The sequence below is a fragment of the Hyla sarda genome, chromosome 2 (genome assembly GCF_029499605.1).
Source record: "Hyla sarda isolate aHylSar1 chromosome 2, aHylSar1.hap1, whole genome shotgun sequence".
NCBI lineage: Eukaryota > Metazoa > Chordata > Amphibia > Anura > Hylidae > Hyla > Hyla sarda.
In genome coordinates, this window is record NC_079190.1 from 99,857,888 (window position 1) to 99,874,033 (window position 16,146).

General features: G+C 38.3%; 1 protein-coding gene across 1 annotated transcript in view; it reads left to right on the forward strand.

Annotated features, from left to right (window-relative positions):
* LOC130358828 (electroneutral sodium bicarbonate exchanger 1) overlaps nucleotides 1-16,146 on the forward strand; it is a 223,036-nt gene that overhangs the window by 171,574 nt on the left and 35,316 nt on the right. Inside the window, exons 14-19 of the mRNA XM_056562680.1 lie at nucleotides 1,430-1,675; nucleotides 3,985-4,090; nucleotides 6,297-6,458; nucleotides 8,423-8,536; nucleotides 9,412-9,573; nucleotides 15,677-15,928. Of these exons, the coding sequence (XP_056418655.1) occupies nucleotides 1,430-1,675; nucleotides 3,985-4,090; nucleotides 6,297-6,458; nucleotides 8,423-8,536; nucleotides 9,412-9,573; nucleotides 15,677-15,928 (1,042 nt within the window). The remainder of the gene's footprint in view (nucleotides 1-1,429; nucleotides 1,676-3,984; nucleotides 4,091-6,296; nucleotides 6,459-8,422; nucleotides 8,537-9,411; nucleotides 9,574-15,676; nucleotides 15,929-16,146) is intronic.

Below are 16,146 nucleotides of genomic sequence, written 5' to 3' on the forward strand. Positions count from 1 at the left end.
CCTAGGAAAAAAAAAATTTCCAATGTAGATCACCCCCTTTTCCCATTTTTGAAGTAAAAAATCTAAACAAACAAAATGGAATAATATTTGACAAATTTTACAATTGACGCAGAAACAAGCAGAGACTATTTAAATATATTGGTAATGATCCCGTCTGGTGAACACCGATATATAATAATAATAAATAATTGTTCTATTCTGGTCAAATCAAAGCGATCAAATAATCCCATCTACTATAAGATGCTAGCAATAAAAACTACAGATAACTGTGTGAAAAAAGCAAATCAATACACAGCTCTGTGAATAAAAAAAAAAAAAGATTATAGATATCAGGTTATGGCAATATAAAGCATTTCTGTAAAATATATATTTATTTATAGTAAAAAACTGTATATTGTAATTGGACACTTATCAGCTGGGGACCTGCTGCTAATGGCTGACATTATCTCTTAAGATACAGTGATCAATACTGTTCACGGCATTCTAAGAATAACAGAGGTCTCCTCACCGGCCTCCTGCCACACTGCTGCAGTCTTCTTCTCTGGTCTGCCAGAAGGAAGACCAGAGAAGTCGATTGAAGATAGTACTAATCGGTGCTGTGACTATGCATAAAAATGCATAGATCATATTATGCCCCAACTGATGGGTCCTGCACCTCCATACCTCATACAGAGGTGAAAGTTTTGCATAAAAATGATAAGACAGTGTTTTCCAACCAGGGTGCCACCATTTGTTGCAAAACTACACCTCCCACAATTCCCAGACAGCCAAAAGCTACTGTACATATTTTTAAAATAATAAAATGGAAGTCGTTCAGCTCACCACCACAGCCTTCGTGCGCGGACTCGTGCGGACACCACGAGACGAGGTAATAGGAGAAAGGAATGTCCAGCACGTAAGCACGATGCAAAAAGATGATTTATTTGGAATTCACACAGCAAACAGCAACAGGGATCACAGAGTACAGTGACGCGTTTCAGCAACCTTGGTCGCCTTAGCCGTAAGGCGACTGAGGCGACCAAGGTTGCTGAAACGCGTCACTCTACTCTGTGATCCCTGTTGCTGTTTGCTGTGTGAATTCCAAATAAATCATCTTTTTGCATTGTGCTTACGTGCTGGACATTCCTTTCACCTATTTTTAAAATAAGCACAAAAAAACCCCTCTTTTGGTAATTTTGCCGTTTTTCCCCGATTCATCAATTAATTTATTGCCAACGAAACGATTGTGCAATTAATGGTTTGTTGCAGCTCTAGTTGGATCGCATAAAAAGTCCCTGCAAATTTAAGAGCTCTAGTGGACCTTTCTCCCAGCATTCTTACCTGATTCATAGGTCCTGTTTGTCTTTTAATATTATGTTCACGCTTTTATGCAAGCACTGCCTGCCTCTTTCCATTATATTAACTTTTGTCCGTCTGGCTTCATTTCTAGAGAAAACGAGCTGTCATATCTATCGCTGAGAGCGTGCATCGGACTCTGGACAGCTTTCCTCTGCCTTGTTCTGGTTGCCACTGATGCCAGCTCTTTGGTTTGTTACATCACACGTTTTACAGAGGAAGCATTCGCCTCGCTGATTTGTATTATTTTTATCTATGAAGCCATAGAGAAGCTGATACATTTGGGAGAGACATATCCTGTTCACATGCACAGTCAGCTGGACAAGCTAACTCTTTATTAGTAAGTGTTGTACTTTACTGGCAATGTTTGTATCACATGATGTGCAATGGAGAATTATAGCACAAAGTAAGCTATGGACAGAAGGTTGGGCAGTAAAATTATCCGTCTGTAGCATTGAATTGACATGTGTGCAGAACATGGTCAAAAATTCTGCTTCTCACTGCCAAATGAACTGCTTGACCATTTTTGGGGCCAAGACCTCATATCTGTTTTCCAATTTAACAAAAGAAAACATTATAGGGAAAGGTGGAGAAGAGTTTATGATTCTCATTAAGGGTAAGGTCACACATAACGGGTCCGCAGCATATTTTACGCTGCAGATCTGCCGATGACGACCCTATATTGTGCCTCCAGCTGTTCCCCCACGTTTCCTGCTCACAGCGGCAATGCGCCACTCCGAGCAGCCACACAGGCCTGCGAGTCACTGCGTCCATGTGCAGTGTAATCAGACATCGCGGAGCGGCTGCGATGTCTGTGAGTACACAGGGCAACTCGCATGCTTGTGTGGCTGCTCGGAGCTGTGCATTCCCGCTGTGAGCAGGACACAGGGGGAACAGCTGGAGGCACAATATAGGGTCGGGTCATTGGTGGATCCGCAGCGTATTTTAAATGTGACCCGACCCTAGGGAAGAGCCATCCAGCTACTTCTGGAGTATTGCTCCTCTTTGGTACAGAGCAGACTGCTGATTGACTAGAAAGATGCTTTAGAAACAGGCAAGTGGGAATAACATATTCTCATTGAGGAGCCCAAGTGGTATACAGCTAGTATTGAACTGAAAAAGAGCTGTATAAAACTATGTTCACTGAGTTTCCACTGCGGACGGTGTTATGGCATGGTATGAACTCTGCTCCTTTTCTGCCCCCTCCTCCTTCCTAAAATCATCTTTTACTCTGAAGAATTTGTAGCAAATTGTTAGTTCATTAAGGTATCAGGTCACAAGTGCCCATAGATGTTGAAGTAGAGGGAAGAGGACTAAAGAGAAAGGCGAGGAAGAGGCTGGAGAGAAGAAGAAGCAGAATGAGGCTACAGAGGCACTGCAAGAGTTAGTTGTAGTTAGTATTAGATTCCACAACAATGCTGGAATGTAATGCTCAGTACTGCTCTAAAATGTCCTCCCTGCTGCTGTTACTTCTAGGGGTGTGCTGTAGAGATACAGGGGAGCAGGATTCTTTTTTCTGCTTGTGCAATGTAAAGGAGACATCATGGATATAATGCTCCACCCTTTAGCTCAAGAAGAACAGAAAATTAGAAATGAAGAGTTGAAATTTAATGAAAAATGCCATATACAAGTTATAGAATGGTGCTCTCTGCTGACCTCTGCTGTCCATTTTTGGAACTGTCCAGAGATGGAGAAAATCCCCATAGCAAACAAATGCTGCTCTGGACAGTTCCTAAAATGGACAGCAGAGGTCAGCAGACAGCACTGTGGTCATGACATCAGAGAAAACTAAAAAGTAAAGCATTTCCTCTGTAGTATACAGCCTATAAACTGTATTGGAAGGATTAAGATTTTTTAATAGGAGTATTTTACAAATCTGTTTAACTTTCTGGTACCAATTGATTAAAAAAAATAAAAATTCCACGGGAGTACCCCTTTAAAGGGGTACTCCGGCGCGTAGACATCTTATCCCCTATCCAAAGGATAGGGGATAAGATGCCTGATCGCGGGGGTCCCACCGCTGGGGACCCCCGTGATCTTGCACGCAGCACCCCAGTTAAAATCAGTCCCCGGAGCATATTCGCTCCGGGTCTGAATACCGGCGGCCACGGGGCAGGCGGCGTGTGACGTCACGCCTCCGCCTCTGTGTTATGTCACGCTCTGCCCCTCAATGCAAGCCTATGGGAGGGGGCGTGACAGCCTGCGATCAGGCATCTTATCCCCTATCCTTTGGATAGGGGATAAGATGTCTAAGCACCGGAGTACCTCTTTAATAAAGCCCCACTAAAGTTCTGAAAAAATTAAATGGGTCTGCAAATTTGGAAGATGTCATTGATGGGTTAATGCACACCATTTCATCTACGTGCTTGAAGAGCTACAAACTGATCTCCTCTGCAGAAGTCTGGTATTTGCATACTGCGCTTGTGGATACCTGTATAGGGAGTGATGCCAGCATTATGCACTGCTATATTCACCTGTGTGCTAGGGAAACTGGTTGGTTTACCTTAGGTGTAGGTGCTGTGGGAGCTAAAGGTAAACAATCCTTTGAGAGTAAGATCTGAATGAGTTTTTGAGGTTTTTTAAAGTATTGACAGTTATTACCAAGTTTATACAGAAAGCCAACAAATGCATTCTATTTATTCTGTTTAGCTGTAAATGTGCAGCTCCAGATGTTCCATCCAATAACACATTGCAGTACTGGAAGGATAATAACATCAGCCTTTCTGAAGATGAATGGGCCAACCTCACAGTCAGTGTAAGTATATGAAATAACATCACACTGGACTTCAGCTTATGATGAGTTATATGACGTTACAGAAACACTTCAATTCTATACCTACAAAAAGACAGACACAATGACATCTTTTATGTACATAAGTTGGTGTATATTAAATACATTTGGTTTTCCCAGTCGTTATCTGATCATTTACTGGCTGACCCTATGACCCAGAATTGCTACATTTTTAGAGATGCCGGTGTCCATTTTGTTTTTGTAACAATTTATCATAGTTAATTCATACAACCCATAAGAATATAAATAACACATCTAAAATGTTTGAAGAACTGGTTTATCTATGTGTAGTTTGCACCTTTTGTTTGTGATAAAAAGGTAGCGCTCTTTCTTGGACTATCTACACTGACCTGATGAAAAGACCGGATTGGTCTCAAAACGTGTTGTCCTAATAAAGAGAAATCTGTGTTCAGTGCTTCTGTGATCATTGAGCCTTCTGGTATAATGGCTCAACATGATGGGGATCTACACAATATTATACGGGTGGTTTCAATCTTGTCAATCAATAGTAAAACACACCCCCTAAGGAAGGTGGATGTACGAAATGTACGTTGAGGTGTTTTCAGGGGCCCCACATGATCTGGCATGGATGACATCCCCCAGGTAATGTACTGAGTATCATACAATCTGTAATGGCACCTGAATTTTATTAATATGTTTGTACTTAAAAGAGCGAGGAATCAGCTATGTGCCATATCTAGTTAGCTATACTGAGATGGGACTCCATTTACAATTCTGGGTATAGATTGCATGTAGTAGTTTGTAGATACTGGGGTTTATTTTCTTACATGATCCCGACTCTTTTTTGTCAGGTTTTGCACCCAAATTGTGTCGGACGTCCCTTGCGACACAATTTGCGACCCAAAAAAACCCACAACCCTCCATTTTACAAGAAAAAAACAAAAAAGGGGCGTGGTCACGGCATAAAATGGGCGTGGCCCTGACAGTTTTGAAAAATACCAACATATTTACTATGGTTTCCACAGAAAATGTGGTGGATTTGAGCTGAGGAAAACCCGACGGATCAGAACAGTTGTAAAAAAAAAAAGCAAAATGTAGGGAAAAGTGCAAAATGTAGGGAAACCTTAGTAAATACCTTGGGAAAATACCAGTCGGAAATCAAAACCCACAAAGAAACCTCCACTCTTAGTAAATAAACCCCATTGCATTTTTGCCTGATGTGTGGTGCAATCTTTGCTATATGCTAGCAACATTTACAGCAAGGGTGGGATACCTTTGTTTTTTTAGGGATATATGTATTTTTAAGAAGGGCATTCAGGGAGGGGGTTGTCCCTGTCTTATCATTTTTTATGAATGTATATATTTTGTAAAGATTATAGAATAAATATTTATGGTTACAGTGACCCCCCAACCTACGATGGCCCTGACATACGATAATTTCAAAATACGATGGCCTCTCAGAGGCATGTTGAAGGCAGCATCAACATACGATGCTTTTGTATGTCGGGGCCATCGCATAAACGGCTATCCGGCAGCGCAGACTGCTTCAGCTGACGCCGGATAGCCGTTTACGGTGCCCCGTGTGGTCCGCTGACGATCACTTACCAGTCCTCGGGGCTCCGGAGCTTCCTCTTCGGGATCCTCTGCATCGTCGGCGCTCCCCATCGTCGTCATCACGTCGCAGCGCACGCCGTCCCGTCATCCAATAGGAGCGGCGTGCATAGGGACGTGATGGCGGCGATGGAGAGCAAAGATTCCGGGAAAGCAGAGGCCTTGCCGGATGCGGCGACAGCGATGGAAAGCGACATCCAGGGCAGTGGTGACGGTCGGGAGCGGCGGGGACAGGTGAGTACAACTTCCTCTACCAGTGGTCTTCAACCTGCGGACCTACAGATGTTGCAAAACTACAACTCCCAGCATGCCCGGACAGCCGTTGGCTGTCCGGGCATGCTGGGTGTTGTAGTTTTGCAACATCTGGAGGTCCGGAGGTTGTAGACCACTGTCCTATACTTTATATTGCACGGATCCCTCAACATACGATGGTTTCAACAAACGATGGTCCATTTGGAACGGATTACCATCGTATGTTGAGGGACCACTGTATGTTGACATTATGTGTGGATTTAGGATTGAGCATATGGGTTGTGTATCTATTCATATACTATATTTGAATGTGAGGAAATGATTGGTCACATATTTTATTTTTTAGAATTGTAAAATGATGCAGGGAGAGTTTGTAGGACCTGCCTGCGGACACCATGGGCCGTACACTCCAGATGTCCTCTTCTGGTCCAGCATCTTGTTTTTTACCACATTTGCACTGTCCGGCACGTTGAAAACGTTTAAAACAAGTCGCTACTTTCCTACCAAGGTAGGTCATGTGGAACTTGTGCTCTCTTATACTGTGTAAGATACAAGAGTTAATATTTACAAGCGAGAATTTCCTTATTATAGATGACGAAATATGGAGCCTATTGTTATTTGGCAGTGAGCTACATTGTCCAACAATCTCACAAACCCTCCAACACATTGGGGGAGATTTATCAAAACCTGTGCAGAGGAAAACTCGCCCAGTTGCCCATAGCAACCAATCAGCTTGCTGCTTTCATTTTTATGAAGGCCTATGAAAAATGAAAGAAGCAATCTGATTGGTTGCTATGGTCAACTGGGCAAGTTTTCCGCTGCACAGGTTTTGATAAATCTCCCCCATTGTGCACAACCAAGTTGTAGCAAGAGACAGAGGTTTACCATCTCCATTGACTTTGTAGGTCTTTATTTTATTATTCAAAACATGCTCCGATATAGGTGAACACCCACAAAAACCCACTTGTTTAACAGAAGACGAGGACCTGGGCTCCTTTCTTGCAATTGTTAGTTCCTTTGGTCATTTAAGACTAAATCAAAACATAGGGGGAGATTTATAAAAACCTGTCAAAGGAAAAGTTGCCCAGTTGCCCATAGCAACCAATCAGATTGCTTCTTTCATTTTGCAGAGGCCTTGTTAAAAATGAAAGAAGCAATCTGATTGGTTGCTATGGGCAACTTGGCAACTTTTCCTCTGGACTAGTTTTGATAAATCTCCCCCATAGGGTTTCCCATTAGTTGAAAGACAAAGCTGTTATATGCGACTTCTGTTTTTTGGCTGTTGTTCAATACCCATAGTAGTTTCACACAAACATCTCTATTGGTCCATGTTTCAGAGCACCAGAATAATGCTGATGATGGTGTCTTTCACTTTTATACACTCTTGAAGGCCTTCTCAAATCTTTCAAAAAAACATTATACTACTCCAAACCCCCCCACCACCACTTTTCCACTTATATTTCCAATTCACAGGTGTGAAAATAGTCATTTTAGCACCCTGCCTGGTAACCACCAGATTAGATTTAAGTTAGCATTGTTATGTATGTCTAATGGACTCCCAGTCTTGTGAGGCATGTGTATATAAGTGGCTGGCTTAAAAGAAAAAGTTCACCCGCACTATAACCCGATACATCGGGTTATTGTGCGGGTGAACAGGAGACCGATGCGGGGTCTCGGACTGCTATACCTACCTGCAGTCCAGAACCCTGATCCCCCAAAGGTCCCCCTCTTTTCAGCGCTGTCTTGCATTCTGGAGGCAGGCCCGCTGGATTTCAATATTCCTAAGCACTGGTCACGTGAGCGCTCGTGCCTACTGAGCGCTCACATGACCAACGCTTATGAATATTTAAATCCTGCTGGCGGGCCCTCCTCCAGAGTGCAGGTCAACGCTAAAAGGGGGGACCTTTGGGGGATCAGGGTTCCGGACTGCAGGTAGGTATAGCAGTCCGAGATCCCGCATCCGTCTCCGGTTCACCCGCACTATAACCTGGTGTATCGGGTTTTAATGCAGGTGAATGGGTGACCGGTTTACTTTAATAGATATATTTTCTAAAAGCCCTAAAAAGGGCATATGATCACTCAATCTCAGCCCTTACTATTAGTTATAGAGCATACATACGTAGGGCGAATAGTTTTACCAATATAATATAGGCCATAACTGTAAACTACCACATGTAAGACACACAATGCCCTACCTGTCATAAAATGGTTCATCACTTAATCACAGACCCCTAAATGAACAAATCGGGAGTTCAAAGATGACCACAAATATTACTGTGGCCACGTCTAAAGTTGCCCTTGAGTGCCTACACACATATAGTAATTCTGCATCATAAGAGCCATGGATGTACCAACCATACATAGTAAATGTCATGCTGTGTTCTTTGGTACCTTATTGCAAATAGCTCTGCTATATCTGTAGAAAAAGCTTTGTAATGTTATCTTTCTAATAATTGTCATATTTGTCCTCAGGTCCGATCGATGGTCAGTGACTTTGCAGTGTTCCTCACCATCCTGAGCATGGTGATACTGGATTATTTGATCGGAGTGCCCTCACCAAAGCTTCAAGTTCCTAATGAATTTAAGGTAACTGTGGAAGGAGACTCCATTTTTTTCACATCTGCCCCTTTTTCTCTAGCATTGTGGTTAATGTTACAACTACATCTGTTTAGAGAATTTAAACAAAAGTGTAGTCTAGTTGCTTAATGGCATAGAAAAGCCTGCCACGTCATTCGTCTTGTGGAGAAAAAGTACACATTTAGTTGCATCTGTTCTTCTATTTTATATACTTTTCCATGATCCAGGTTCATCTGTGTAAACTCCTTTCAGGCTATAGATGTTTTCATCATTGCTCTTACATCATATGCATGTATTTCTGACACTAATGCGAACAATGTGCTATTGAAAGAAATAGTTTGAGATTAGAAAAAAGAATTTTCTAATTTCAGACTATATTGGTTCATTTTAGCTTCCCCTAAACTGTGTTTAAAATGACTACCTGGAAATCCCCCCAGTATTATGCATTTATTCCCTAGTAGATTGAAAGCACTCTCAGGCAGGGTGCTCTCTCCCTCTATACAATTTTTAAGTACTCTAGCTCCAATGTTTGTCGAGCAGCAGGATACCTGTATAAATCTCCTGGCAACTTAGTAGCCCGAGACTTGGCTGCTGCTAGAGTGATTAGGATGCGTATTTACCTAAGGTCCCATGCAAGTCTAGGGGATTTCCGAAAAATCTGTAACCTCATTGCTTTAGCCTTGAACTATGAAGTTGCCGGGAGAGTTAAACACTTGTCGTACTTACAGTGCCCTAGAATTATTGGGCCTTTTAAATTAATAATGACAATAAAAATAAATAATAACAATAACTCATTTGTACTTTTCATGTAAAGAGCAACAGTAGATAACAATGAGAAACATATGTTTATTGTTTTAAATATATATATTTTTTTTTTATTAAAGCCAACCAGAGATGACAGAGGTTGGTTTGTAAATCCTATTGGACCAAACCCTTGGTGGACCGTGTTCCCTACAGTAATCCCTGCTCTCTTATGCACCATTTTAATATTTATGGACCAGCAGATTACTGCTGTTATTATCAACAGGAAGGAGCATAAACTTAAGGTAAGGCTTTTGTCCTTTAATTATGGTGCAGTCGTAAACACCTCAGGATCTTATGTTTTGTATGTGTCATACTATATAAAGTGACATTGGTATACTATATAAAGGGACATTGGTATACTATATAAAGGAACATTGGTATACTATATAAAGGGACATTGGTATACTATATAAAGGGACATTGGTATACTATATAAAGTGACATTGGTATACTATATAAAGGGACATTGGTATACTATATAAAGGGACATCGATATACTATATAAAGGGACATTGGTATACTATATAAAGGGACATTGGTATACTGTATAAAGGGACATAGGTATACTGTATAAAGTGACATTGGTATACTATATAAAGGGACATTGGTATACTATATAAATGGACATTGGTATACTATATAAAGGGACATTGGTATACTATATAAAGGGGCATTGGTATACTATATAAAGGGACATTGGTATACTATATAAAGGGACATTGGTATACTATATAAAGGGACATTGGTATATTATATAAAGGGACATTGGTATACTATATAAAGGGACATTGGTATATTATATAAAGTGACATTGGTATACTATATAAAGGGACATTGGTATACTATATAAAGGGACATTGGTATAGTATATAAAGGGACATTGGTATAGTATATAAAGGGACATTGGTATAGTATATAAATTGACATTGGTATACTATATAAATGGACATTGGTATACTATATAAAGGGACATTGGTATACTATATAAATTGACATTGGTATACTATATAAATGGACATTGGTATACTATATAAAGGGACATTGGTATACTATATAAAGGGACATTGGTATACTATATAAAGGGACATTGGTATACTATATAAAGGGACATTGGTATACTATATAAAGGGACATTGGTATATTATATAAAGGGACATTGGTATACTATATAAAGGGACATTGGTATATTATATAAAGTGACATTGGTATACTATATAAAGGGACATTGGTATACTATATAAAGGAACATTGGTATACTATATAAAGGGACATCGGTATACTATATAAATGAACATTGGTATACTATATAAAGGGACATTGGTATACTATATAAAGGGACATTGGTATATTATATAAAGTGACATTGGTATACTATATAAAGGGACATTGGTATACTATATAAAGGGACATTGGTATACTATATAAAGGGACATCGGTATACTATATAAATGAACATTGGTATACTATATAAAGGGACATTGGTATACTATATAAAGGGACATCGGTATACTATATAAAGGGACATTGGTATACTATATAAAGGGACATTGGTATACTGTATAAAGGGACATAGGTATACTATATAAAGGGACATTGGTATACTATATAAAGGGACATTGGTATACTATATAAAGGGACATTGGTATACTATATAAATGGACATTGGTATACTGTATAAAGGGACATCGGTATACTATATAAATGGACATTGGTATACTGTATAAAGGGACATTGGTATACTATATAAAGGGACATTGGTATACTATATAAAGGGACATTGGTATACTATATAAATTGACATTGGTATACTATATAAGTGGACATTGGTATACTATATAAAGGGACATTGGTATACTATATAAAGGGACATTGGTATACTATATAAAGGGACATTGGTATACTATATAAAGGGACATTGGTATACTATATAAAGGGACATTGGTATACTATATAAAGGGACATCGGTATACTATATAAAGGGACATTGGTATAGTATATAAAGGGACATTGGTATAGTATATAAAGGGACATTGGTATACTATATAAAGGGACATCGGTATACTATATAAAGGGACATTGGTATACTATATAAAGGGACATCGGTATACTATATAAAGAGACATCGATATACTATATAAAGGGACATTGGTATACTATATAAATTGACATTGGTATACTATATAAATGGACATTGGTATACTATATAAAGGGACATTGGTATACTATATAAAGGGACATTGGTATACTGTTTAAAGGGACATTGGTATACTATATAAAGGGACATTGGTATACTATATAAAGGGACAGTGGTATACTATATAAAGGGACAGTGGTATACTATATAAAGGGACATTGGTATACTATATAAAGGGACATTGGTATACTATATAAAGGGACATTGGTATACTATATAAAGGGACATTGGTATACTATATAAAGGGACATCGGTATACTATATAAATGGACATCGGTATACTATATAAAGGGACATTGGTATACTATATAAAGGGACATCGGTATACTATATAAATGGACATTGGTATACTGTATAAAGGGACATCGGTATACTATATAAAGGGACATTGGTATACTATATAAAGGGACATTGGTATACTATATAAAGGGACATTGGTATACTATATAAAGGGACATAGGTATGCTAGATAAAGGGACATTATTATACTATATAAATGGACATTGGTATACTATATAAAGGGACATTGGTATACTGTATAAAGGGACATAGGTATACTATATAAAGGGACATTGGTATACTATATAAAGGGACATTGGTATACTATATAAAGGGACATCGGTATACTATATAAATGAACATTGGTATACTATATAAAGGGACATTGGTATACTATATAAAGGGACATCGGTATACTATATAAAGGGACATTGGTATACTATATAAAGGGACATTGGTATACTGTATAAAGGGACATAGGTATACTATATAAAGGGACATTGGTATACTATATAAAGGGACATTGGTATACTATATAAAGGGACATTGGTATACTATATAAATGGACATTGGTATACTGTATAAAGGGACATCGGTATACTATATAAATGGACATTGGTATACTGTATAAAGGGACATTGGTATACTATATAAAGGGACATCGGTATACTATATAAAGGGACATTGGTATACTATATAAAGGGACATTGGTATACTATATAAAGGGACATTGGTATACTATATAAAGGGACATAGGTATGCTAGATAAAGGGACATTATTATACTATATAAATGGACATTGGTATACTATATAAAGGGACATAGGTATACTATATAAATGGACATTGGTATACTATATAAAGGGACATTGATACACTATATAAATGGACATTGGTATACTATATAAAGGGACATTGGTATACTATATAAAGGGACATAGGTATACTAGATAAAGGGACATAGGTATACTAGATAAAGGGACATTGGTATACTATATAAAGGGACATTGGTATACTATATAAAGGGACATTGGTATACTATATAAAGGGACATTGGTATACTATATAAAGGGACATTGGTATACTATATAAAGGGACATTGGTATACTGTTTAAAGGGACATTGGTATACTATATAAAGGGACATCGGTATACTATATAAAGGGACATTGGTATACTATATAAAGGGACATCGGTATACTATATAAATGAACATTGGTATACTATATAAAGGGACATTGGTATACTATATAAAGGGACATCGGTATACTATATAAAGGGACATTGGTATACTATATAAAGGGACATTGGTATACTGTATAAAGGGACATAGGTATACTATATAAAGGGACATTGGTATACTATATAAAGGGACATTGGTATACTATATAAAGGGACATTGGTATACTATATAAATGGACATTGGTATACTGTATAAAGGGACATCGGTATACTATATAAATGGACATTGGTATACTGTATAAAGGGACATTGGTATACTATATAAAGGGACATCGGTATACTATATAAAGGGACATTGGTATACTATATAAAGGGACATTGGTATACTATATAAAGGGACATTGGTATACTATATAAAGGGACATAGGTATGCTAGATAAAGGGACATTATTATACTATATAAATGGACATTGGTATACTATATAAAGGGACATAGGTATACTATATAAATGGACATTGGTATACTATATAAAGGGACATTGATACACTATATAAATGGACATTGGTATACTATATAAAGGGACATTGGTATACTATATAAAGGGACATAGGTATACTAGATAAAGGGACATTGGTATACTATATAAATGGACATTGGTATACTATATAAAGGGACATTGGTATACTATATAAAGGGACATTGGTATACTATATAAAGGGACATTGGTATACTATATAAAGGGACATTGGTATACTATATAAAGGGACATTGGTATACTGTTTAAAGGGACATTGGTATACTATATAAAGGGACATCGGTATACTATATAAAGGGACATTGGTATACTATATAAAGGGACATTGGTATACTATATAAAGGGACATTGGTATACTATATAAATGGACATTGGTATACTATATAAAGGGACATTGGTATACTATATAAATGGACATTGGTATACTATATAAAGGGACATAGGTATACTAGATAAAGGGACATTGGTATACTGTATAAAGGGACATATGTATACTATATAAAGGGACATTGGTATACTATATAAAGGGACATTGGTATACTATATAAATGGACATTGGTATACTATATAAAGGGACATTGGTATACTATATAAAGGGACATTGGTATACTATATAAAGGGACATTGGTATACTATATAAAGGGACATTGGTATACTATATAAAGGGACATTGGTATACTATATAAATGGACATTGGTATACTATATAAATGGACATTGGTATACTATATAAAGGGACATTGGTATACTGTATAAAGGGACATATGTATACTATATAAAGGGACATTGGTATACTATATAAAGGGACATTGGCATACTACAGTCATGGCTGTAAATGTTGTCACCCCTGAAATTTTTCAAGAAGTATTTCTCACAGAAAAGGATTGCAGTAACACATGTTTTGCTATACACTAGACAAAATTATTGGCACCCTTAACTTAATATTTGGTTGCATACCCTTTGGAAAAAATAACTGAAATCAGTCGCAAACCCAGCTTTCTGACACTGGGCTGTACAGTGCGACCCAAAATCCATTGGTAATCCTCAGATTTCATGATGCCTTCCACACATTCAAGGCACCCAGTGCCAGAGGCATCAAAATGACCCCAAAACATCATTGAACCTCCACTATATTTCACTGTAGGTACTGTGTTCTTTTCTTTGTAGGCCTCATTCCATTTTTGGTAAACGGTAGAATGATGTGCTTTACCAAAAAGCTCTATCTTGGACTCATCTGTCCACAAGACGTTTTCCCAGAAGGATTTTGGCTTACTCAAGTTCATTTTGGCAAAATCTTGCTTTTTTTATGTCTCTGTGTTAGCAGTGGGGTCCCCCTGGGTCTCCTGCCATAGCGTTGCATTTCATTTAAATGTCGACTGATAGTTCGCGCTGACACTGATGCTTCCCTTTGGAACTTGTTTGGGGCTGCTTATCCACCATCCGGACTATCCTGCATTGACACCTTTCATCAATTTTTCTCTTCCATCCACACCCAGGGAGATTAGCTACAGTGCCTTGGGTTGCAAATTTCTTGATAATGTTGCACACTATGGACAAAGGCTAATCTAGATCTATGGAGATGGACTTTTAACCTTGAGATTGTTGATATTTTTCCACAGTTTTGGTTCTCAAGTCCTCAGACAGTTCTCTTCTCCTCTTGTCCATGCTTAGTGTGGCACACACAGACACACAGACACACACACAGACACACAAGACTAAGTGAACTTCTCTCCTTTTTATCTGCTTTCAGGTTTGATTTGTATATTGCCCACACCTGTTACTTGCCTCAGGTGAGTTTAAAGGAGCATCACATGCTTGAAACAGTCTTATTTTTCCATAATTTTTAAAGGGTGCCAATAATTTTGTCCAGCCCATTTTTGGAGTTTGGTGTGACATTATGTCCAATTTGCTTTTTTTCCTTCAATTTTTGGTTTAGTTCAATACACACAAAGGGAATAAACATGTGTATAGCAAAACATGTGTTACTGCAATCCTTTTCTGTGAGAAATACTTCATTTTCTTGAAAAATTTCAGGGGTGCCAACATTTACGACCATGACTGTATATAAAAGGATATTGGTATACTATATAAAGGCACATTGATTAACTAGATTTTTAATTACACTACTAAAAACTAATACTATTTCCACCCCAACAGAAAGGATGTGGCTACCACTTGGATCTGCTGATGGTGGGGCTGATGCTGGGAATCTGCTCTATCATGGGATTACCATGGTTTGTTGCTGCTACTGTCCTCTCCATTACCCATGTAAATAGTCTTAAATTGGAATCGGAATGTTCAGCTCCAGGAGAACAGCCCAAATTTCTTGGCATCAGAGAACAGAGAGTGACCGGCTTGATGATCTTTGTGCTTATGGGCTGCTCTGTGTTTATGACTACTGTGTTGAAGGTATGTAACTGCGTAGATTTGTGTCTTTTAATAGTCTGTTAATTCTTACATGGGTTTCCCCCATGTTCTTTGGGTAATGTGTAAAATGTAGTGATGGTCTCTGAGCATAGTGATGGTGTAGTGATGGTCTCTGAGCATATTTGTATACATCCGTAATACAGATTTGTGTACAATAAACACTATTAGGCTGTGTTATATGGCAGTATTTGGCATCAGTA